This window comes from Solenopsis invicta, chromosome 11 (assembly GCF_016802725.1).
Source record: "Solenopsis invicta isolate M01_SB chromosome 11, UNIL_Sinv_3.0, whole genome shotgun sequence".
Classification (NCBI taxonomy): Eukaryota; Metazoa; Arthropoda; class Insecta; order Hymenoptera; family Formicidae; genus Solenopsis; species Solenopsis invicta.
This window is the reverse complement of record NC_052674.1, coordinates 4,552,640-4,579,912: the sequence shown is the minus strand read 5'-3', so window position 1 is coordinate 4,579,912 and position 27,273 is coordinate 4,552,640. Positions and strand designations below refer to the sequence as shown.

General features: G+C 39.6%; 1 protein-coding gene and 1 long non-coding RNA gene across 2 annotated transcripts in view; one reads left to right on the top strand and one right to left on the bottom strand.

Moving 5' to 3' along the window:
• The window catches only part of LOC105194689 (homeotic protein distal-less), an 85,669-nt gene extending 76,879 nt beyond the window's left edge, over positions 1-8,790 (bottom strand). Inside the window, 1 exon segment of the mRNA XM_039455271.1 lies at positions 6,865-8,790. Within this exon segment, the coding sequence (XP_039311205.1) occupies positions 6,865-7,360 (496 nt within the window). The 5' untranslated portion in view covers positions 7,361-8,790.
• An 11,371-nt stretch (positions 8,791-20,161) lies between these two features.
• Positions 20,162-22,686, top strand: LOC120359030. The gene is made up of 2 exons (XR_005575923.1): positions 20,162-21,650; positions 21,841-22,686. It is a non-coding gene; the product is annotated as an uncharacterized LOC120359030 (long non-coding RNA).
• Positions 22,687-27,273: the final 4,587 nt, after the last annotated feature.

Here is a 27,273-nt window from a genome sequence, read left to right as displayed (position 1 = left end):
AACATTTAATGTTATCAAAAGTGCACTAAATCTCGTGCACATATTTTTCAGTTAAACTGAGAGAAAGAAATTACTAACGTAAGTTTTAAAAAAAATATTTGTTTGAATAGTTGCAATGAAATATTTACTAAATGTAAATAAATATTTATTTAGTACAAGAACCACAAATTTAACTATCATTTTTTTTATTGAGTAAATATTTATGTATTTCAGTACAATTTTTCACACAAATATTTATTAAAAAGTAATCTTTTCTCTCATTGTCAGTGTACAGATACATTAAATAAAATGTAGTTTAAATTTAATGTTTAACTTAAAAATACAAGTTTTATAACATTTTTAACAGTATAGTGTCGATAATAATTCACACGTTATTCGAGCATCTAATTAATTAAATGTAAAATCTACTTGTAAAAATTCCTGAATATGTTTCTACTACGTTTATTCACTTATAAATATAGACATTATTTTAAGAATTCAAATCTGGAAATTACAAACAAATAGCCATGGGAGTATCTTTAGAAGAATATCCCTAGAAAAAATGTGATTTCCACACAAATCTGAGCATTTCGTTTAAGCGTGGGTCAAGGAAGTTTGAAAAAGGCCGGGTCGGCGTACTCTTTCAGGTCGGTGTATCTATCTAATCCTTGTGAAAACAACCATTTAATACCTAATCCATCACTCGGAGCTGGGGCACGCATTGTCTTTCGACCGTTCCGGATTAAGTCGGACGGCGTCGGCGGTCGGACGTCAGGTGACTGATGCGAGATACCATGGGGGTCCCCCCGTCGTCTGATACGAGAGAGACCCCCGCTAATTGGATTCCAGCTTCAGCCACGTTCCAGCTTCGTTCGAAGGGAAGAAGGACAACGGGCGTGACGCGGACGCGCGGACAAGCCGGTTAATGGCCGGTTCATTTGTCGCGACGATAAGATTGGTCGAAGGTGTGCAAAGGCGCCGGCTCTGTACTCGCCGCGGATCCCGACAAGCTGCGTACGCGCGGACAACCCCTCCTTTACGCTCTCGCGGCTCCTCACTGATGCTCGTATAATCCCGGACAGCTTCATTAGCGTCGGTTGAACTGTAGTCCAACAGCGTTCAACATCGCGAACAACCGCGATAATCGCGGCGTCGCTGCCGAGATCTGGCTCTTACACCCACGAGTCGACTTCCAAGGAAACACTGGTAAATTGCAACGACATTACAATCGCAAATTTACGTTGATTGCGGGCAAGTGCAAAGAGAGCATCTCTATCGAAAGCATGTGTGCGCGATGAAAAATTACGACGGCATTTTCAGATAAGTGATACCGATTGTTTCATCAACCGATACGAATCGTTTATGTAGTAATGCACGCTTATGGACTTTATGTAAATTTATTTCATGCGTGACGATGCAATGATGAAAAGATTGATCTCGCGTCGTGAAGAACGTCGAGAGTTGTAAACGTGGACGATTTTGTTATAAATCACTTTTACGCGAAGTATACATTCTACTACAGTTTACTCACCGCGCGCGTGAAAGGTATAACGATAATATTTAATATTATAGCTAAACACTTGTGCAATGTGTAGCAATTCGTTGAACTCTTTGTATCTTAAACTTTATTATCCTCGTTTGTTTGCCGTCGCAAGAAATGAAAATGATACTTACTGATTTTAAAAAATAACATTTTATTGATTTCTACTTTTATGAATTGTTTATTTAAGTGATATTTTAAAGAACGCGCGATATTTAAAGAAGTTTCAGTTACGCATCAATTGTGCATTCTTGACTTAATTAACATGAACAATGTGTTATTGTTACTTCCATTTTCCTTCCAGATAGTTTCATAGATTTTAATATGCATACAATTATATTTTTATTCAATTTTATACAGTTGAATCGCGCGGTCATTTGAAAAACAGTACAAGTAAATTTTTACCAAAATTAATATTAAAAAATTTACATTCAAGGAAGGTAACAAACATAATAGATACACCTAGAGAAAAATTATGTTTAAATTGAAATCGTTTCTTTAATTTGATTTTTTTAAGTTAAAAATGCCTTTGAGAAAAATAAAAATTTATCTGATTTCAAGAAATGACGTTATTAGCCTTTTCTAAAGTAAATAAATTATTTGTTTAAATTAGTTGCTTAATTTAAAGAAATAATTTTTTAATTCAAAGAAATGTAAAAAATAATTTAGTTGTTTTGGTTTTTTAAAATATATTTCTTTCATTAAAAAAAAATATTTGCGTTGAATAATCAAACTATTACTTTATTTCTAATAAAAGGAACAATCAAAAACTTTCGTCAAATCAGAAAAACTTTTCTTTAACCGTAAAACAATGTATAAATTTCTTTGATTCGAACAAACTTTTTTTTACTTGAAAAAACTTTTCTCTGCGTATACACAATTTTCTTGAGATATTTCAATTTTATCAAAAATTTATTTGTTGTTTATCAAATAACCGATTCAGTTCCACGACAAATTGTAATTTTAAATATGAGTGTATTACGGAATCGACTACGCGTAACGCACATTTATTACAATTGCAGGCATTGTAAGTCTCGTAATTACCGCGTCACCATTATTTTGATCAGATAGTCAAAATTATTCTGAAAGAATCGCAAATTTGCACCTTGTGTTCACCGGGACAAATGACGGAATCAGTCAGAGCTAGAAATCTAGAAGATCTCTCGTCAGAGCCGAATATATTATGTAAACGGTGCGGAGTGCGCGTTAGCAATTAAACAGAGATCGTGATTGTGACTTGATATTTTTCTCCGATTAATTAAATCGACATGAATATGAGTGCTGCTTTACGATATCGACTTTTACATTATGCACTCGTTTGTCTATACTCGCCTCTGCGCAATGCCTCAGAAGTGGTAAAAGCTGTAATTCTGATGCATTTCCGAGATATATACGCAACTTCTATATCAGAACCCCGGAAAAACTTTTCCGTAAAAATGACTGAAGTTATGTCAACCCTTCGATGAAGTTCGTACGATGCAGCTCGTGAGGCAGGTCGAGGATATGCATTTTGCTGCTGTGCGATTTATGAAAAGCGAGTCGTGCATAAGTTGCGAGGGGGAAAAATGACCAGCAATTTAAGGGCGAAATGCAAGTTTCCGCGCCGCCGCTACCCTCCATGCGTGAGAATTCAACCCCCTGACGAGCGAGCGATCGGTCCGGCCGGCGCCGATCGCTCTTGTGTTCGTTCACTGGCCGTGAGCAAAAATTGCACCACCGCGCCCGCGCGGTGGCACGCGGATTCCTCCCGTTGTTGGCGGAAAAGTTCGTCTCCCGCGGCGAACCCTTTCGCGGCTTTCGCCGTTGGCGGATCACTGGTAATTTTCGAGAGAGAAGCGCCACGAAAATTGCCTGAAGCGAGGGTCGACCCGCGCGATGGATTACGCAGAAAACGCCGGACTCCCAGAGAGGAATGCCACATGCCGCGAATGATGGACACGCGGTGGTCGTTACGAATTCATAGGCCGCGAATGGAGGGTAGCGAACTGTCGCCGGCTATTCGGTCGGTCGCTCCCGCGAACGTTTGCCTAAGCGCAAACCAACGGAAAGTTCCTCGTTGCTCCACATCGTGCGCATGCACCGCGCCGCGATAAATTATTCGCCTAATGTTGCCACGACTTCAAGAATATTTCCAGGCGGTACTTTGGATTATATTTGAAAATGCGATCGACTGAGAAGCCAACGCGAATGTCGCTGCGAGAAGCGTGCCCTACGGCATACAGACTTCCTCGAGCGAAATAAGTCATCTCGATCACGCGATTTCGCGATGCGAATGTGTATATAGCCGTATTATGTTTAGACCACTGCGAGAGAGAGAGAGAGAGAGAGAGAGAGAGAGAGAACTGCGATGGATATATTCAAACAGACAAATAAAATAAAAATTTCCATGAGATAACAAGACTGACATCTTTGTAAACAATTTTAGTTAAATGTGCATTTAGTGTTTATTATTGAAAAATTAATCTTGAGCCCAGGGTAATTAAGAGTCAAAACCTGCGTACTGGTATCTTTAATATTTAGTACATAAACTTCCTCATTCTGTTCTATATGTTTCGGTTGATTTCCAACCATCTTCAGCATTACAAATTTATTGCGTTTATAAAGCCTTCGAAAGCCGCATCAGGTAATTAAGCCTCCAAATTGTAAGTTTGCTTACAACTTTTTGAATAATTAATTGCCTTGAGCACAAAATTAATTTTTGAAATTCTTAAGAGTCCAAAAAGAAATCTTAATTTTGAATTTATACTATTTTAAAAATTCGGAAAAAACCGTCTTTTTCTAATTTTTTTGCGACTTTTCTCGAGGGTAGAAAAATTGATTGGAAAAATACACTAACAAGATAAATTTTTCCAATAAATTTTAAAAATACAATAAATACACGGAAAGAACAATTTTATTGCAGTGTCTGCAGATATAGATCAGGAAACAGTTTATGTTGGATCATCAAAATAATTAGAGTGTAGAACGCTTAAACACAATAATATTGCTACAGTTTTAACATTCTAGCAGCCAAGTTAAACTATTCAATATAATTTTTTAAAAGGTACAACATAATTATTTTCAGATCTGTATTTCAACAAAACTATTCTTTTCGTGTACGATAAATTTTCCAATAAATTTAAAAAATACACCTATAAGATGAATATTTGCAATAAAGTTTTCTGTTGCAACTGAGATAATCCATGGTAAAATTGAAAAGCTTTGATTTTTTAAAACTAGTTTTGACGACTCGTCTGCTATATTTCCTTCATCGCGCGTATAAATCTTAATTAGTATCCCGAGATAAATAGCTTTTTTCGAAATCTAACGATAACGTTAAAAAGAGTTTAAGAAGACATTCTAAAGTTAGTTATCGTAACATCGTGCAGTGCCTTGAGCGAGATTCCGCGATCCACGACGAACCTCGGAGCGAATCCGATAATGATCGTAATTAGCTGACTCGCCGATTTCGCGCGTAAAATAAAAGTCGCGATTACATCGTGTTAATGCGATTCCGGGAGGTAAAGAACATGAGAAAAGAAGCGAAGAACGATTAAAAGAAAGCTCGTACGGGCGAAGCTAGCTCCTGAAGGAGAAGTCACAACTGCTCCCGTTTGATCCCTTTTTGTCTCGTTCGTTAGGTGCTCTGCGAGAGTTTTTGTGCCTCTTCCTGGGGATTCCCAGTCATATATCTTATTCCGTTTCGCGGCATTGTACCGTAGCATAGATAGAATGTCGACCGGCTACTACCTGCTACTCTAGATTCCTGGGATACGTTTAGAAATAAGAAAGAGAAAGTCGAGGGTATTTATTTTAAACTGTGCAGATACCTTTATTTGTCCGACTTTTACGTCCCATTTTTTTAGAGCTTCTTTTTAAAGTTCCTTTTAAAAGATCTTACACAATGGAAGAAGAGTTATACGTAAAAAAATTTATAATGTTCTCGTAATGTTCTAAATCTAGAGGAAGTCGAGGTGCGCGGGTAAACTAATTCGACAAACTCGGCAGGAAGAACCGTAACTACGAGGATCGAGCGTGGATGGAGTAAACATCGTAGTATAAACATCGCCCGTTTTCTTTTTATTTCGGCGAAATAGAGCTACCCGAATGCGTTTGCGTCGCATAAAGGACATAAGCGCTCCACATTTGTCGTCGCGCGGAAATTTACTCGCGCGGCGTGGATGAAGACATTCGTCGAGTGGCAATTCGTCCTGGGCTATACATATATATATATATAAAAAGTCGTAATAATAAAGCGTTTGCCGCGACGCGCGGGATGCACAGATGGACCCACCGGAAACGCCTGTCACCGTCTTATTCCGCTTCGCGTTAAGATGACCGTAACATTCCTGACAAATGCTACGACGACGCTGGCACGATACTCGTCTTCGCGGTTCGAGGTCTACTCAACTTATCGGCGTATACTCGTTGATGGACGAAAGATCTCTTACATCTATTTATCTCTAAATAAAATGCAGGGCTCAAGGTGAATACTCTGTTGACATTCGAGGCTTAATGTTTCCTCGGCGCAAGAAAAAAAACAGCATTAGGACTTACGATTTTTTGTTACCACACGAAGAGAATTTTCTCTTGGAATTTATATTTAAAAAATGCTGTAATATGATATAAATTAAAAAACAATTTAATAATTCAATTGAACATCGAGTTATTAATATGTGAAGTTGATTCAACAAAATGTTATTCATTCAACTATATTTGTTACTGTCTTTGCTTTTAATCTTCTCGTTTCATTAATACTATTATTGAATTAACAAGATGTCAGACTGTTGATATTGTTAATTTAACAGCATTTTTTCTCTGTGTAGGACAACAATTTTACTTGATTAGTAAAACTTTATTAAAATATTACCAGAAATATTTTAGACAGTTCGGTTAAATTTTATTATAAATTTTACCAAATAAATTAAGCGTAAAATTCTGCGAAATTCACGTTGTCCCACGACTATCACGATTCCGAGAAACAATTCTCTGCACGCGGATCAATAATCGAGTGACAATTCACGTTGCGTTTCCACGATGTTTACACGTATAATATCGGTAATTTTGCAACGGTATCGTAGACGCACGAGCACAATTAAGTTTCACCTCGAGCCCTTCGACGACATCTCCGTTTCACTCGGCACTAGCACTCGCGCAAACTTCACTCCGGGATTCACAGCGACGGCGACGCGCACAAGATTAATCTCGTTACATCACGATGCTTCCGTCGACGATTCCGTCGACGCGCGAAGCCGACCGCGCGAAGCCGACCGCGCGAGGAACGGAGATCTCGCCGCGATTCGAGTCAACTAGATCTAAGAGTAGGAATAAAAAAGGCTGCGAATACATACAGTTGGGGTACTCACCGTCCTTGGGCGGCGAGGGGCACTGGGGGTACGTCCCGATGTGGTATCCGTAGGCGTTGTGCTGGTGCATGGGCGCGAACGGATATCCGGCGAGCGATCTGGGACTGGGAAAGCCCGCGTCCGCGTGCTGCTGATTCCCGCTGCCGGGCCCGGAGCCCTGGTGCGCCGCGAGCGAGCCGACCTGATGCGAGAACTGGTGCGCGCCGGGTACGTTGTGCCCGCCCGGATAGCCGCTCCGCAGACTCGCCGGATTGTAGAGATTGTTGTGCTGGAGCTCGATGAAGGCGGACTTGCCGCTCTGGGAGACCGGCGTGCTGGACGCGGTGCTGTCGCCGCCGTTCCCGCCGGGCGGGCCAGGCGTCACCGAGCCGAGGCCCGCGTGATGAAGATGCTGCTCCATGTCCGAGCCGGCGCCCCCGGTGCCGCCGGCACCGCCGCCGCCGCCGCCGCCACCGCCACCGCCGGTGGGTCCACCGCCGCCGCCGCCGCCCGACATGCTGTTCGGGGTCGGGGTACTAGACGGACAGGGGTCGCCCGCCCCGAATGGGCTCCCCAGGTCCGTGAAATTGAGCGTCGTCGTGCTGCCCGGACGCTCCACCTTAAACACGACGTCGATGCCGCCGCCACCACAGCCTAGGTGGGTCCCCGCCGTCGCCGAGCTCGCCGACGACGTCGCGTGTACCCCTCCGTACGGGGCCCGAATTTTGGGACCTCTCTCTCTCTCTCTCGTCTAGCGCGGACGAGCACACCCCGCGCGCGCGCGTGCCCCAATGACCAACGGTCTCGAGAGGACTATATCGACGCAGGGTCGACGAAATAAGCGTGGAGAGACGTCATTGCCGTCGCGAGAAACAGAGAGTTAACCTCTTAACCGTCGGCCGTCGGCTCGGTAGTATTTCTGGAACTCGCACTGCGGAGAAGGAGAGACGCTCGATCGCTCGCATCAGATTACTCTCGTTCGATGTTGCACTACTCTCTCTCTCTCTCTCTCTCTCTCACTGCGATATTCACTTTTCGGAGCTTACTTCAAGGCGGTCTTTGTCGCACGTATCCGTGATGCGTGTAAGCGCGCGCGTCGGTCGCTCACAACAAGTCACAACGGGGACGACTCACGCTTGGATGTTTTTGTTTTTATCAGTTCGGACACCACTTCGTTGTCACCCACGTCCACTTCACACGCGCGTAGTCCACGCGGAAACAAACTTCACACTAACGCGAGCCAAAGAGAGAGTCTCCCGAACGGATGCTACTACTGTTCGCTTGCCGTGCGTCAGCTCGACGTCGCTCGGCCTTCGAGCAGAGACGCGCCGCGACGGCGTGACCAGACCGTCGGCATATCGGTCCTCCTCACTCGCGTTTGTTAACAACTACACCGAACGTCGCGAACTAAACGCGAAACGTCACTCGTCGTCGTCGTCGTCGTCGTCGTCGTCGCCGATCACACTCGTCAACACAGTTCTCTCCGACTCCGGGGGAAAAACGTCACCGCAAAGGTCCGGCGCGCGCGGCAGATGGCAGCGCGGGTGACGAAGATCCTCCCCGCGATCCGGCCGCTCCGCGCGAGCAGAGCCGAAAATCTGTGTCGCAGCTGCGTATCCCAACACTCGCACTTGGTCGCCTGCCGCCTTCTCGATTTAATTGCACGGCAAACGCGACGCGATCTGCCGCGCACTCGCGCACCTCCTCGTCGGCGACGATATGCTTTTTACACGCGCCGCGCCACGATTACCTCGCCGATGAGCGTACCGTGCACGCTTCGGACGTATACGCGCGAACGCACCGGCTGGACGAAGAAGGTAAGGGAAGAAGAAGACGACGGCCAGGGCGTAGAAGAAGAGAGAAAAGCACACACGCGCGCGCGCCTGGTTCCAGTAACTGCAGTGCACACCGCGCGGCGCGGACCGGTATAATGATACATAATGAAGCCGGAGCCTCTCCCCGGAGCCCGGTTCACCGTTTCTGAAAGTCGCCGCGGTGGCGCTACTCAAGGCGACGCCTACGACGAGCGGCAGGCGCGCTCGCGATTGGCGCGTCGCGCCGTTCCCCACTAGCCGACCGCGAAATCCACGACGGCGATTGGCCTCGCGGAGGCCATTATGGTGTCCAAATGGGAGTTGCTCGAGCGTAACCACACCCGTGTACGTACACCCGGACGCCCGCCGGGCGACCGACTACGCGGAGGTGTTCTGTATACCTGGGGAAGTCCGTTCGTTCGTTGCGCGTATTAGGTCCAACCTGATATCGTCTCGGAGACTGGAGAGACATCGGCGTGTTACGCGTCGCAGAATTGCGTCCGCTATTCTTTCCTCCGACTTGCTTCATTCATTGACTAAATCGCACTATCAGACTTATACTGTGACAGAAGGTGAGAGACGAGTGACATTTCAATTGTTGAGTACTTGACTTTTTTTGTCATTCTTGAGAGTTGAGCTTACTTAGATTGAGTCGTTTGTTCGTGGATATTCTTCTGGAGCTGACGTTCTTGGATACGAGCACGAGGATTCTACTACAGTTTCTGGGGATGGATAGCTATTTTTTTTCAAAAATTTTATTCATCACTCTATTTTTATAGATCAAAAATGTAGTTGCACTAGAATTTACTCTGTTATGGATTAGCACTTAAAATCGTTTTTCCAAAAACTCGAGAGAAATTTTTCTCTTACCTCGTATAAAATTCGTCAAACTTATCAGACTCTTGATTTCTTAAAATTTGTAGCCATAATTGCATTTTTTTTTTAATTATTGTGAAATATAATTAACTTTAACACATTATACAATTTGTCAATTCTTTTTCTTTAAATTAAACAATAAAAGTAAGAAATAAACAGGGTTGGCAACTTAAAAAGTTAAAAATTAACTAGTAAAGTAAAAAAGTTGATAACTTTTAATTTAACTTTTTTAGTTAGTTAACTTTAAGTTAAATCTTCAACTAGTTATTTTTAAAATACATAAATTCTAACTTATTAACTTTCTTTTTCCCAAGTTAAAAATTTACTCATATAAAAGGAAAAAATTAAAAAAATATATACATCCCTGTATAAAAAAAATATTTCTTTGTTCTTTGATATAAATTTTACTTACGATTAAAATATTCAATTTATTTGATGATTTATATTGCAATTGTTTTGACGTTTGTAATATAACTTTAAAAAAATCGACATTCTAATTTAATAAATATAGTGCTCTGAAAATTAACTTTTAATTTAATTGAAGTTAATTTTATTTTAACGCAACTTTTAATCTAATTAGTTTTTTGTTCAAATAACGTAATGTAACTGAATTAATTTTATTAGCTATTAACTTAATTAAATAGAGATATTAATTTACCCAATCCTGAAATAAATATTAGCTATTCGCTATGCTATTTTATTTTTGAAAACTCATATGGTTTAATTCGTATTCTTATTCTTGGTTTCTTAGTTTTCTTATTTTTTTATCTTGTTTTTTTTCAAGTAAGTAGTACTACAAATAGTATAAATGTTTGCAAAAATATATATATGCATATGGATGTAAATGTATACATATGTTTTTGTATTTGCAGTATACTGAACTTGAGTTTATGAGATTATTAAACCTAAATAATTGTGAACCTGGTTATCCCTGCGGAAAATTTATTAAAATTTATTAATATCCAAATAGCTTGCAATGTGTGATCTCTATTGCGACGCGATCTTTCTTTGAGCATTCATCCAGGATATTCATTAAGATTGTGGGCTGTTCCAGCCCAAATTCTGGCAGATTCATCTTTTTCGACTATCGCATTGATCGCGCGAACCTTGTCACGTTACTTTACCAGCAAAGGACGTCCTTTGCTCCGCCCATTAATCCACTACGAAGGGCGTCTACTCTCTCGGCAGAAGATGGAGTGTAAGAAAGACGCGATATTTTTTTCCCTCTTCTTGTTGCTTCAAAGTGTACACCGTTATGATTGCATCAATGATGAGAGTGGCGATAATGAAGCGCCAGTGGATTTAACAATAATTCTCGTTGATTAAGTTCCAACAAATAGTCAATGCAACAAGTACGTGTCGATAATGAGCATTATTTAAAAGATTACTTACAATCTTTTGATTTATACGATTTATAAATTTTGTATTTGAATATAAATAGCTTGTGTTTGAAATTATGTAAATATTTAATTATGTAATATTTAATAGCTTTTAAATATTACAACAAAATATTGTGAAAAAAGATTTTCTTTTTTTTTTTGTAAAAATAATTATATTTATTGATCATTCTATACATAAAGGTTACTTGTTTTATATCTAATTATTTAGACAATTTGATACATATACACTCAACGGTATATAGCAATGATATGAAATAATTTCAGCATGAAATATAAAGCAATAAAACAATAAAGTAATGACACAAATCTTCTCTTTTTCCTATATCTGTTGAAACGTCGTAACAATCCAGGAAGAGATAAATTAGATCCCGTTCATTGATAGTCTAATCGTACATGTTTACACATTCATTGATATTATGATGTTAATACTGTAGCTTATCAGTGCAATTAATTTAATGTAAATTGTCCCGATTGGATATCGTTCCACTGATTCTTTACATTTATAATTAAAATTAATAACTCTTTATCATGCGCACCGCTTGACTCAGCTCTTTTTTCACGGATGACTAATGATAAACGAGCAAGTAAAACATTTTTTTTCATAAATCAATATACTTTATAAAGAGATTTTCGTTAAAAATTATTTTTGAATTGTTTTTTTAATTTTACTTATTATATGATTATTAGGCATAAAATATATTGTCCCTTGAAAACAATAACTTATAAAATGTTTCAATAAGCTGGTTATTATATCAGTAATTGATGATTCATCAGTTAACTAATAAAATACTATCAGTTACTAACATAGTCATCAGTCGATTACAAAATTTTTTTCTTAATGGGTTTTTTTCTTAATTGATACACGTATGTCAATTTATTTCGATATTATTAATTAAAATTAAAATAAATGTAAGGATTTAACACAACGTTAAATTCTATTTATTAATATTAAGCATTAATAAAATAAATAAAGAAATATAAAATTTTCTTTAAACATGCGGAATGACTTTGTCGAAAAAATAAGTAAAATCTTAGAAATATGTACACGATGTAAAACGCGATTTAAACAAGAATTCGTAGATCATCGTAGCAGAGTGACCTAGAGACATTTCTTTCTCGATTATAATTATGCTTAATCAGATAGAACGAACACAATTACTGTCTTGAGCGTGGTTATCGTCTACAATGGTATCAGTCGCTAAATTATATACCATCTATTAACATTGCGTCACGTTTTGCTGGCATACGGACGCCGCTGTTTCAATTACGAGGTTCCATTCTCGATACATTGACGACGGCAATTAATTACACAATTTTCCTGATGATAAAAAATTGCCCACACAAATGCCAAAAGAAACGTGAATATTTTTGAACAATTTTCATATATATGACATTCTTTTATAAAGTAACATTTACGCATCCAGTATGTATATAACTAAAATAATTATTAATGATATCAAGAGCATTCTTTCGTTTAGATTCTGTTCGATTATTACTATATACATATCTATATGTATAATGTATGCTATTATGCGGAAAGACAAAATATTGCTACATTAAACAGTGAAACGTGAAACTTCTAATCTAATAATGTAAGTGAGGAAAAGTTGATACAGAACTGTATTTTTTGTATTTAATTATAATTAAATTTTAGGTAAATAATTTTAGACTAGAATTTTAAATATATTTTTTGCGCACAATAAATCTGCAATACTTAAAAGCTCCACTACTCATTAATATTTTTTACAAGATGATATATTTAAAAACGTATTTAAAATAAATAGAACAGAAATGATTTTTTTTCTTTAACGTTATCATGAATCAAGACACATTTGTTATGAACCGGGTTAAGAAAACTTTTTTCAAAATTAGATATAAATACTAAACATTATTACACAAACTGTTAATAGTTGTTGCTCTTTAGAAGCAATGTTTTAATTTTAAAGAGACGTTGTACGCATGATACAAAACGGATCGATGGAAATTGATATTAACGATGAATTAATCTTGTTAATGCGTGCGATATACAAAGATATGTCGCGCAGATACAAAATACGAGGATGGCACGAGGCTCGAATTTCCTTAACGTGTCCTGAACAAAATCACTTCCCTCTCCGTAATACCGGTGTACCGATGCGCCCGCGGGAACGGCACTAGGCCAAAAGAGCGTGGCACGCTCTTATGGCGCGAAATTACATTGGGGGCTAATTGCATGGCGGCGGTAGCGCAAACACGTGTCATCAGTCGACCGCCACCACCATCAGCACTACCACTACCACCATCGACTGCGCCCATCACCATGCGATGCCTATGGTGGATAGCTGCGCAGCCGGTTGTGTACGGTGAATTACGTAATTGAGGTAAATAGCGGCTATCCAGAGTGCGGGGAACTGTGCTAAATAAAATGCCATTCAATTAGACGACGAGAGGACCGCGTAGCGTCGGCGGTACCCAATGTTGCTCCCTCCGTTTCGACGGGTATTTCCTAAAGCGGATGGCTCATCGCCGTTCGAAGTCGCGCGTTTTATATGTGTGCGCTTAGTCCTGTGACGAAATAATTAACTTTAATCGATGACGTTAAGTTCCTTCGCCTATACAAGCTGTTACCTAATTCGTGCTATAGTTTAGAAAATAGCTCATTGATTCTTTGCTATATGAAAAATTTATTTAAAGAATTTTTATTAATTGTTCTGTTTTAAGGATGTTTTGGTTAAACAATACTAAAAGTTATCAAAATTTAAAAACTGAAAGCTTCTCTAGGTTTATTTTTTATTTTCTAATTAACAGCAAAAAAATTTGGTCGCAAATGCTCGAATTTTAGCCCTCAAACTAGCTTCAAAGAAGAAAACATTGAATAATTTAATTTTTAATGGTTTTTGCTGCAGTTTTAAATAAATAACTTTTAAACGAGTAAGTGGATCTAAATAAATTTTTGCAAGAACATTTATTTAAAAAATTTTGATTTAATTGGTAATGCTACTTTCTCATCAAATCATCTCTTCAAATTTGTAAATAAGTATAATATAAGATAAATATATAAATTGTTATTATATATTATTATATAAATTTATATAATTATATTATTAATGTATAGTATATAAATATTACGATATTAGTATAAGTTAGTACAAAACGCGATTTTACGTAAAAATCAGGATTAAACAAAAAATGAAATAACTTTTAAACCAGTAAGTGAACTGTGCTTAAATTTTACACAGATATTCAAACGTAATATGACATATTCTATAAAATTTTGATATTTTTGGTAACGTTTTGAGATATGAGACTTATACATTCTTAAAACTATTTACGATTAAATACATTCGTAAAAGTGGTGTAAATTCGTCGTTATATCGAATCAGTAAGCCAAAATTAAAAATATTTTTAGTGAAAGTAAAAGAAAAAAGTTTCCGTTTCTCAATAAGTGAACACAGGACATATAAGAGGTCTCTAATATGTAAAAACGGTAACGTATAAGAAACAAACCAAGTAGATATTTCTCTTTGCAGTCTCGAATTCATAATGTTTCACACAAATAGCGTCGCGTCAAAAATGAGAAACTGTTTCTCGCACGGTGCGAGAAGAGCTCGTAATTCGAGTAGTTTTATGCACGGGAAAAAAAGGGGTAATGCCAGCGCGATGTGGAAACGCATGGACAAATTGCAGCGCAAAGTGGCATTTTGATTTCTCGTTGCCCCGTCGTTTCTCTGTCAAATCAAAAGGACGTAAAAATCCTCGCAGATTATAGTGCTAAGTGGCACTTTTATCACTCGCTGTAATTGCGCATGCATCCCGCGAGAACTTTCTCCCGCTCGCTCGTAGTTTCGCAGATTCCGTGACCGTTGATCGGTGCACCGTTTGCCGCACTTCGGTTGTTTCCTTTCCTTTTTCCCTCCTATATGTCAGTTAATGACAGAGCTTGAATACTTGTCACGCTTAAATATGGAGTATCCCGAACGCGAAGCGCAACATATTTAGAATGAAGGAGACAAGGAGACAAGGAGCTTACTTTCATATTATGTATTGACTCGCGATAATTTACCCTTTCTGTCGCATCCGTTTCACGTGTGTTTGTTTTGCCATGTCTCAGTATTAAATTTGCCGCGTCTCATTATGAAATTTATGTTTTTTGAAAATAAAAATAACATTTTAAAATATTATAGAATCATGGATTTACGTACATACTGCTCATATTTTGCGAGTGAAAGAATACTATTATATAACCGATAACCGTAGCACGAGTGCATTCTCGCGAATACTCTCACAGCTTCGTCCATTACCGGGCGTTGTACAATTTAATCTTTTTATGCGCGATTGAATCGCACTGCGCTTTGCTCGCATGCATCATGCATTTTCCATCACGTGCGCCTAACAACGGGCGCGTAATATCCACGCGGTCGGCGCTTAAGGTTGCGCGCGTATCTACGCCGCGCGAAGCGTAGAAAAAAAAAAAAGAAAAACAGAGGAGGAGGAAAGAGACGGAGGGCGCGAGAGTAGCAGGTCTTCGAAGAGTTTCTCGATGCCCGGAGCAGTGACAAGCTCGGATCATAATTTTCGTACTTTACTGCTCGGCAGTAAAAGCCGGAGCGAGTATAAGGTGGGCGTCGCCCGCAAACATTGTGTTTGACCGTGTTCTACACGGTATTATCGTCCGTTTCTAACGTCCGAAAACATTCTCTATTTTTAGCACGGGCCACGAAATCTACCTACCGCGCCTCCGCCGCTTCGCTGGAAACACTTTAACGGCCGCCGCGGAATCGACCCTATTAATCTGATATCGCCGAGCGTCGATGATTTACCGGGCGACGCGCGGGTGTTTCCGAAACACCCTGTACGTGAGTACACGCATATCCGTTTATGCGGGCACGAAATTACAGATCAGGTGCCCGGGGATCGCAGAAATGTACTCCTCGTTAAGGCTCCAGTGGTATTGAATTTAATGATACGGTAGTCGGAGGAAATGTAGAGCATCCGAGAGTAGCGAGTGAGAAGTATTTCTTTCGGATAGGGTATGCCGTCATTCAAGAAAATGTAGCGAGGTGCGAGAAGGCATTGCACCATATGGGAATCGCGTCAATGATCGTTATTAATGTCTTCCGGAAAACTGATTTAAAGGGTTTCACTTTACATACTGGTTTCGGAAGATATTATCTACAATGTTGAATGACGATGCATGAAGCTTGACATTAGCAATACACGAATTTATTTTTGCAATTGCCATGACAGTTAATTTGTAAGAATTTTATAAAATCATTTCTGATACCTTATCAGTAAATAATCATGTAATTCGTGTAAATATCATTTTTTTTTTTTATTACAATGAAAGATGACTATTAAATATTCATGAAACTTGATATCAGAATTAATTATCTTAAATTAAAAATCATACGTCTTGAGAAAAGTGCATCATGCAGCAGCGGCTCGAAACGCGACGCTAGAAAGGCGGGAGAGGCAGCGGAATCGTGAGTCTCACGGTGAGTCGTTCGATCGGTACTCACGAGAGTCAAAAGCCTTCGAGGAGTCGGCGACTTACGAGGCGAACGAGGACGAGCCGTCGTTCGAACAAAGAGACTTTCACGAGTGCCCCTGAGGAGGAAGAAAAAGACACTGAGGGGGAGGAGGTGGACGTGCGAAGGGGAGAGCGAAGAGCCACGACGAGAAAAACGAGAGGGCGAGGACGCGGCTCCTTCAGAACGGATGAATGGGGCTACTAGCGATGTGGTGCGAGGGATGCCCTGGAGAAGTCGAATTGCCCGCCATTGTGGCGGAATTGATTATCGTATACCAGAGAGGATTCGGAATAAGATACCGAATAATGACAAGACCGTGGTTGCGTATGTCAAAGAGAATTTCGACATTAATAATAACAAAAAATCCTTTTCGTTTCACACTTTAGCGATTTAATCGCGAAATTAAATTTATAATCTTAATTAGCTATAGGTAATTATTTTTTCAAGACTGTTTACGGATTTCAAAGAATCATCTTAGAGTATTATGTTCTATTGTACTATGCAAAGAATATTAGTTAAATAACTTTTAAATCTGTTTGATATATTGAGTAAAATAGTAAACTAATTCATCTCTGGTATTATTTATATATTTATTATATTTATTTTATAAGTTGATGAAAATTATTTAATATTTCTTTTATATAATTAATTAACATGCTAAAAATCTGTAGTCAATGTATATTCACAAAAATTAATTATTAAGACGTTAATTCTTTGAAATCCGTAAACTCTCTTAAGAAAATTACTGCTAATTAAGATTATAAATTTAATTTTGCGATTAAATCACAAAGTGAATTTTGTTATTATCAATGTCCAAATTCTCTTTGACATACGCAACCATGCTCTTATTATTATTCTGAATTTATATTTACAATAATTAATTATTATGAATATAAATTGATTAAAAATCGTTAACATGTTAATTTATAATATGAGAAGAATATTAAACAATTTTCACCAACTTAGGAAGTAAATATGACAAATAAGAGTAAACTGAAAAATTTTTATTGACAATATAATTTCTGTGTTTAAAATAAATAAATTATAATAAAATCCAAATCTACAGTTTAAATTTCCTTTAAAGAATCGAGTGTCGTATTAGAATCTGACCAATATTAGTCGACACTTTAATTTCTGAAAAGCGCCGCGCCAGGTAGCTAATTTTTGACAACACGGAGCATCCTCGAATCGGTCAGAAAACAGACGTCCGAATTGTCGCCCGACCGAGGCCCTTACTAGGTCCGTACAATCGCACCCTGCAATTAAATACGACCCGTTTTTCCCATTTCATTCTCCTACTATTTCCGTATATCGTACATCCTTGTCTCTAACGCGCAGAGACAAGGAGGAAAAACTGACTTTCAAGGTGGTTGCCCTTGCGTGAATGAATGCCCGAAACAAAAGAACGCCGCGATGTACCGGGAGGGGGAGGGAAACGTGGAGGATGCGACCGCGAAGGGTGTGGCAAGTCCTACTGGGAGCTCTTTTCAATGAGAGACTGCGAACACCGGCGGATGTTCGGTCTTTTCAGTTTTGATCGAACCACCATATTCTTACGTGGGAAGCTCTGCTTGCTCTCTAATGATTATGCGTGTCGCAATACCGAATGAGTAATTACTTACGTGCATGCACATGTTTTCATTGTACCGTAATTATTCCGGCAAATGCTGGTGACAGCAAGCTTTATATATTTTTATAATCATGTATTAGCAAGCGATTTATCATGAGGCTACTATGAATAAAACATTATGAAGTGTTTATTATTTGTCATAAGATCAAGTGTACCTTAATTGGTAAGACCTTTTAAAAAGGCTGAGGTAGTACACGATTGAACACATACATTAATAGAAATTAGAAACTTAGGATAAGTAACGCATTATTAAAAAAAAGAAGAAAGAAACGTTAATTCTTGTTATTTCGCTTAATTCCGGAGATAATGGCATACACAGAAGTGACTGACTTTTCTATTCGCTAAGGTGTGAAACGGAAAGGACTTTTTTTTTATCACGCGTTATGGATTCTTTCTTTCACGCGACAGCAATCATGAGAGTGGAAAATTCTACAGCTCCAACGGGACTCGGAGGTGTAATCGTCCAGGGGCAGTGAGCAGCGTAAAAGGGGTGAAGTTTTGAAATGAAGAAGACAGCAATTTGCACGCGTGAAAAATATAACAGAAGGGTCCTGACTGCCAGGAGCAAAAAACGCAACAGTCGCGTGCAATCCCGCGGTGCGATTGCGCGACATTCTCAGGCGTATCTTCCTCGCATTTGAAACGACGATAAAAGAAAGTCTCTTTTTTCCTCTTTTTTTTTTTAGTGACTCCATGGAAAAATACTTCCCCTAAATTATATGAGGATAGAAAATTGAATACAAGAGAGGGAAAGAAAGAGAGTGAGTGTGTACTCGGGTATAAAATATTTTATTTAAAAAATCTCGTAACGTATCAAACGTTTTTACTCGTAGTAGTAATGTATAAATAAAAAATATTTCATGCACAGTGAAGTAATCCTTTGTAGCTACAATTTATTATATTATTATTAATACACAAAAATCAAATGTTCTAATTGGACAGCAAATAAAAAGCAATTCGTTATTTAAATAACAGTTGGGATGTGGCTCCGTATAAGAGCCGAGAGAGAGAAATGGACTTGTACAAGTGACAGATCGCGAGTTCGAATTATTAGCGGAAATCAGAGGAGCTCTTTAGATCTAGATGACTTATAGGGACTGATAGTTCCACCGACATTGTCATAATTCTTTGTTACATTTGATTAAATAATTTTTAATTTACAACAATCTTAAATGTGTTAATCGTACAGCAAATGAAAAAATATCATATTTCAATATTAATTAAAAAATTTAATTTGTCAATTATTTAATATTATTATATTTAATATTAATTTCAATTTGACACATCAGACGAAATGCTTGCTGATTGCTTTGACGAAAAATAATTTCTAGCCGTAGGGGAGTCAGAAAATTTGTTGTTATTGACTCATCGTTATTACAATAAAAATAACCGATATCACTACCAAGGGCAGGGGGAGTAGGTGCGTTTCTCATTCTCTTTCTTATACCTAATCGAATCTCACGAGTACCCGCAATTTCTGCGACTTTCTACAAAGACCTTGCCTGCACGCACGCCATTGCGAATGTATGCGACGAACACCTGGAGTTCTCAAACGATCGTGATGGACTGTTGATAAAAGGAGCTTGGTGTTCGCACGAAGGGTACGTGGGTGGAATTGAACGAGAAACTCTGGACGAAGAGCCTGCCCGGTTTCTTGCAAAAGGGGTGGCTCACGATCACCTTCGAGTTCTGTATGAATGATGAGAGAGAAAAGAGACCGAGGAGGCGGGCAAAATCATCGAAGGATGTAACGTATAAAGTGAGAAATAAAAGTCAGGCTTATGTGAAAGGACATAAAGGAAAAGGGTGTAAAAGAAAAAAAAGGAGAAAAATACAAGAAAATGCAAGAAATAATATGTAATTACATCGTAATTTCTTTACGGACCTAAGCTTTAATTAAATACAACACGGATTTGTAATTCCTTCGTGATAAAGTTATAACAATTGCCATCTCTCTATAGCTATTTTCGTTAAGTTATAATAACGTTATAAATGTTTCCCTGATTTATTTATATTTTATTGAAAACCAGCAAAGTCTAAAATTGAAGTCGTCATCTCGGAACTGTTCATAATTCTGTTTCATCTGTGTCCTGGGGAAATTTCGCTAATTGCATTTCCCTAATTGCATGATGGTAGGACCATCGCGGAACACCGCTTAAGACGAAGGGCGGGCGACGCGGGCGTCATGCAAAAGTGACCGGGGAGGGAAAAAGAGGAAGAAAGAGGGAGAAAAAGTGAGAAAGAGAGGAACGGAGGAGCTGGAGAGCTGCGGGAAAAGAGAGCGCAGGCACGAGAAAAAGAAGGCTACGTAGAGCGAGGAGAGCGCGAAGGAGAACGCATGGGAGTAGCGAGAGAGAACGTCAGCTGGCCGCGTTCTCGCGTGACGACGCTCCGAACCGCCGCGCCGCGGCCGGCTCGGTTTCCCCGTGGCGGCGGCGGCGGCGGGAAGACCCGCTCGTATCTCTGTCCCTCATTACTATTCTATGTGTCGTAGTAGACGACGAGGGCCGTCGTCGCGCATCAGGCCCAGTGTATAGACAACAAGAGAGAAGAGGGCAGTGTGCGTGCCTGCATCGTGCTGTGTTGTGCTGTGCGTGCACAGGCGCACGCGCACGTTTGCGTCTCGACGAGCCTCCCCTTTTTTTTATTTTTTTCCCCTTGCCTTTTTCGCTCTCTCTCTCTCTCTCTCTCTCTCCTTCTTTTTCACTCCTCTCTCACTCTTTCCTCATCCCTCTCGTTCCCTTCCTTTGTTTTTATTCGCACCCCTGCTCCGCCAGAATGCCGGGGTGCGTGTCTGCGAAGAGCAGCTCTAGCCACGCTAGCCCGCAGCGCTCGATGTCAACTCGTTGCCATGCATCTGCCTAGCCGGCTGTCACGCTATCGGCGTGCCTGAGAGAGCGAGAATCAATCTTGCACGAATGGTGCGGCGACGAGGGCGAACGGGTTCCACGAGTTACGACCGTCGTCCAACTTTTGCGAGAGCCTCGTCGATGCCCACTTCAGATTTCATCTCGATTGACCGTTACAAGTGGAATCGAATGGCTCGCGAGATGACTACGAAATCTCCCCATAACTTGCTCGAGTATCATAATGCGTACTCTAATCGTTGCGATATCTTATCTCCTATAGCCCATAAGTTCTCCTTCGATCTTCAAATCAAATCTAATTCTATAGTAGACTATTACAGTAGTTCACGGTAATGCTTTAAACGTGGTCGCATGTACTTCACGATAAATTTAGATTTCGCTGAGCTATTTAAGCGGAATCAGGCAGAAGATGCAAAGGAAAGGATAACATAACGGATAATGTAACATTACACTTCTTTGTTGTACATTTGCCTTAATAATTGCGCGCGTAACAAGAATCATAATCGCTCGTCTTCACATTGCGAATATCGAACAATTTAGCATAAAAAGAATTATTATCGCAAAAATGCCAACTTTTTTCTCTACAGGAAGACCATCAACTTGTTGCGGTGTATTCGTTTTGCCGACGGCTAACACGCCATCGTTAGAGAGCTATCTTATCGGAAAGAAAGAATAAAAAACGGTAGACAAAGACAACGTAAGATAAAAAGGTAAGGTCGGTTGTGTGCGTATAAAATATTTCAAGTTACATATCCTATATTTTCATACGTATTATATTATAAAAAAACTTCTCATTTTATCACCGTAATAAAATAAAAGATAATATATCACTCACCAATGCGATTCATTATCATTTATTGCTGCGTCTCTGAGACTGTTTTTCTCTCTTCTTCCTTTCAGATTCATTATACACTCGCGAAAAAATGATCAATTATAATTGATACCAATCACCAGAATAAAATAATTGCGTGAAATTTTACATGACACTCCCGACACGAAGCCGCATTTTATTATAGTAATATTGCTGTGAAAAAGCAAATATACCGAAAAAGTACAGACTTTCAGCCATTCGATATCTACATACGAATCTCGCAAATTAGCATAACGAACAAAATCTCGAACGAGGGAGGATTTTATGAAATCGCGAACAATATGCAAACATCAAATTTATATGAGCAATCAATGAATATTAAATCGCGGGCATAATTGCGCACGCAATTATTCTGTACTACTCCGTGTTCTTTATTCGAAAATAAGCGAATTGTGTTTAAAATATTTAAAGCGTAATCATAATTGAGACGCGCTCGAATCTGTCATGAAATAAACAAATCATGATCGGCCGTATAGATAAAGAATTATAATTTATAATATCTCTCCTTTATCGATAAGTGGAATGAATAAATTGCGCGAAGTACGCTACCCGCTTTGATAAATAGCTGATACATTCACAGTTGTTAATCACGAGGTTTAATCGATCGCGTGAGTTAATAGTTTCTGATTACTCATAAGAAATGAACGCGTTTCGATGGGCAATGCGATGACACTTGGAGCGATTCACGCCGCGCTACTCGGCTCGAGTCAGTCGAGTCTCATCAGGTGAATGATAAACACGGCGCGGCGACCTTGTGTATGTACGCGCCAGCATCGTATTAAAACCTATCAAAACAAACACCAAGGCCATGTGCTAGTAAAACTGTCATTTCGAAATCTGTAGCACTTTATATGAAATAAATTATACTGAATATACGTCCTTACCTGTTCTCAAATTAATTTTAATTGAACAGTTACTCCACACATTTGTTCTACGGATTTATTAATTGTTTAGAAGATAACAATTAATTAAGAAAGCGTTTGAAGTAAAAATAATTCGAGAGAATTCCAACGTGACTGATATCTATACCAAATTCTGTTACATATAAATTATTAAAAGTTTTTTAATTGACAATTTGAATGATTGTTTAAATAATCATTAATAATTCCATTTTTTATTAAAAATAATTACTAAATTTATAATTCGTATAAAATAAAATTTATCATTGTTAATCAGAAAAAAATCCGTCACATTAAAATTTTTGTTCAAAAGAAAAGTGAAATTGTATAATTTATATATTGTACAATGTTTTCTATTTGAATTAGATGTGGCTCTATTTTCGAAGAAAGAGAGAGAGCGCGAGATTCGTCGTGGTGAATTGCAGGGTTAAAAAGGTCCGGTAGAGGGTTAATGCCGTCATCTCTAACCAGAATTGACACGGCACTCATCCCCCTCGCAACGTAATTGGCCCCTTTGCTTTCTAGTCTGATGCCAGAAGGGATTTCTAGGAGTCAGTGGGCAAATCCTATTTCGGCGGCGTTTATATTCGACAGAGAACCCTGGGGGCCAGTGTTTATTGCTGATCTAATAAAAGTCCCTCGCCTGTCGATTGCCATAAATGTGAGTGTACGTCGTTATATGGCGCCCCATATAATTGCCACAATAAATTTACGCAATCACCGTCAACGTCAGTTATATTATCGTCACGTATTGTTTTAGGAAGCCGGGATATAAACGACTTTATCTAAAAATTCCTAGTTTACATACTTATTAAAATGTCGTTTATTTTATATCCATTTTTAATACTGCGAATGAGGATAAAATTATTAATAGCAGTCTGCATCATACAGGCACGACGTGTTAGATAAATTGTTTTCCAAAGTCCTATATTAGACACATATATTTACGGCTTTTAAACAGATACGGCATATGATATCACATATAAAATTAAATACATAATACTATTATGTATGATATAATATTGATCAGTGATTATTCATAGTCTAAACGAAACCATAATTAGACGCATGATTAATTGATCATGATTTTACGTAACTTTAATCGATATGCGGAGATAGTTGAGATTTGCCGTAGACGAACGGCAGGCGCCAAGGCAGATACACCAAGAGAACAAAGAAGAATCAGTCGGAAGAGACAGAAACGGAGTCGATGAGAGGGTAGCCGAAATAATTAGCGGGAAGCATCGGGAAGGTCGGGCGGAAGGTCGTGGCCAGGAAGCGGCGTGGGGAGTCCTGTGATCTTAGGGAAGTCACGGGTCAGCTATGTGTGCTTTGCCTGGTTTTTGCTAGCGAATATTACTGCGCGCAATTAGCCGCGGTTCATTAGTTACTGTCCAATCAATCAAGACGCTCGACGGAAGACGCTCTTCCTTGTAAACTCGTCAGTTTTGTAGAAAGCGCATCCCCGGGCGCGATTTTCCCAAAGTCATTTCCCATGCATTATCAACCATGACAAATAAAATTTTGCAACGAGAGCGGAGCTTGATGCGAGACAATATTTACTATACGGAACGACTTATTATTTCACGTCCTTTTTATACAAAAACGGAAAAGAGTTGACGGCTTTGATGGTGAAATAGATAAATCTTCCGCGCTATAATTTTTTTAATGTATAGAATTAGATCCTGATTAATTACAAGGCATCGGCTTCGATTCACCTAATTTCCGAGAAGGATTCGATTGAGGTCAAAGACCAGACCGCAACTCTCAATATTATCGGTAGCTTCCTTTTCAATATAGATTAGTAAATAAAAAATATTAATATTATTTTCACGCTAAACGAAAAAATTAACAAATATAATTTCAAGATGGTTATACTGGATCCATGTTACATTCACATGTTATACAGAATCTACTGTAATAATTATGTTACATCGTGTATGTAATAAAGTTTTAAGAACATTAAAAACATTTTTTTGTGTGCTGTTTAAATTAGCAGTATGGAAGTCATGTTCAAGAAGCATGAGTAGATCCATGGCATCGATCTTCCTCAGCTTTCTGGTTGACCTTTTCCACGGGAGTTTAAATGAAACTCAGGTAATCTGCCCGGGTGCTCGGGCTCCGTAGGTTCATTAGTCAGGAGACTAAACGTCGTTGCCCCACTCTTGCTAAGTAAGCTGTAAGGTCTAGGGACGAACCGGAAAGTCGAGCGTCCCTCGTAACGATGCGTTCGATCGATTGTTACTGCATGATCTTGCACAATTCGCCATTTCGCCGTCGCGAGCTTCGATTCTCACCTGACCATATACCGATAAATTGGCCACTTAAAAATCCATTAATTACAACGAGAAACGCGTGAATAGAATTTCGGACAAAGTGACTTCCGAACAGGTTGCTCATTCATAAACATGTCAGATTTATGAATATTTCTTCCACTCGCGCCTAAGTATATTTTTTGTGCGGGATCACAACCGCTATTTCGACTCTATTATTTAGTCATTTATTAATACCGTTGGTAAAATTAACATAAAAGTTGTATACACAAATTGCTAATTTTCAAGGGAAATCCATAAAAGAAAAAAAAAACCTTGATGGCTGCATCAGCGTGAAGATTATTAGCGTGAAGATTATTTGGCACGTAGAAAGAATGCGAACATGAATCAAATCCTTACAAATCATCCTTACGAGACGATCGCGAGTCTGCTCTCGATCCGCCGAGGAAAATTTTTTGTTCCCCGGCAGTAGGATGATTTAGACGGTGCTGGTGAGTGGCGCCAGGGGAAGGATTGAAGGCGCTCTCCGACTTCTTCTGGGCCTGATTGCGTAGTCGTAGAAGCGTAGCTTGGTCCGCGGGCTCTCCGGCGAGGGTTTGGGGGAGCGGGCAGAAGAGACGAGAAGGTGAGATAGAAGAAGAACTTCCAGGGCACAGAGGCACTGGCGCCGCGCGCGGCAGCCTCAAAGGGATCCTCCGCACGCCCATCTGTCTCCGCTCCGCCCCTATTCCCGCGCACCATATACATCATGTACGACCGCGACGTACCCACACGACCACCGGGATCCGACATCGTGTCAGGCCACGTCACACATCACCGCCGCTGCGCGAGTGTCCCCTCGAGGGGTTGCTCTGCTCCGCGCCCTCCACGCGCTGGCTACCTTTGTACCCTACCGGTTTGATCATGCCCTTCCGCGCATTGTAGATGGACAGAGTTGCGATGGTAGCACCGTCAGACGTGTTATCATCACACTCGGTAACTTCAGTGCCAGCTGAGTTTATCCGGTTCAAGTTCAAGTCGACGATTATATTACATTTTCAAGCTAGATCGGATTCGCGACTTACTGCGAACAGTCTTGTTAAATCACAGGCTGGATTTCAATTAAATATATGTTAAAATATTCCAAATTTTTGGGTATTAATGTTGCAATGTCACACACTACATTGGTCCTGAAATGAGATGAGCAATTTGTACTGCCTGTGATATGCATTGACAATGTAATATGCAAAAACAAATAAGAAAAATTACTTTCTTTAAACCTTTTTGCCTGTTTACATACGACCTTTCGATGCAAGTAGGATTATGCTGATGTTTATAATGCGAATATAATTACTCAATTTATCTTATAACATGTTTAAACGTCTCGAGCCTATGTAATCCTAATTATACTAGAAACTTGCTACGCGGTAATCAATGTACTTAATTACAGGAAAACTCTTACGCGCAATTCGCGTGTATCATATAATCAGACGGCGTGCTGACTTCTCACGATATGATTGATTATAGTTCATATAACTGCAAAAGATTCAGCTCTAGCTTTTGCGTTTCTATGAAGTTTCGTGTGATTGAAAAATTAATAATGCTAACTTTGCTCAGAATTAAATGATTCGGCCATTTTTATCGAGACGATTTTATGAATCGGATACGTTATTACGACGTATACGTTATTTCTAATAAAGTATTTAAAAATCTGTACACTTAAAGTTCGAATATTTTATTTTTTTTAATTGCGTATTTATTCCTCGGCATCAACCATGCTGCAATAAGTTCTCCTTTAAATGAATGCCGCTTCAAGGTCGCATAATTCAGTCATTTCTATCTGGATTATTTTTTAACGCGGGCGCGCTGCGCTCTACAATAAAAACCTCCGACCTATAGAATTAACGAGCCTAAGTGTATCCAACAAGGATTAGCGATCCGTCGATGGCAGCAAAGGGTGGGCATGGACGAGACACGAGAGGAGAACACGACGCCCACGGCTACGAGAGTCGCTTTACCAAGAAGTAGAGAGCTCGGATATGGAGCCAAGAATTTCCCGCGAGGCTCGCGTGTCCCGGATTTCAGGATGAGGGCCCCCGTACATCCTCGATCTCCTCGGAAGAAGACTCCTTCGGGGGGTTGACTAGGCGGGCTAGGGTACGTCCAGGATCACGCAAACTCTCCCTCCGGCACTAAACCGGCCAGCACGGAAACATCGGCCCGCAGATCTTTTGCGCTCGAGTTACAAGCCGATCGAGAATGCAGGCCTAATAGGCCAGTTGTTGACGTCGTAGCGCAAAAATGCGTATAC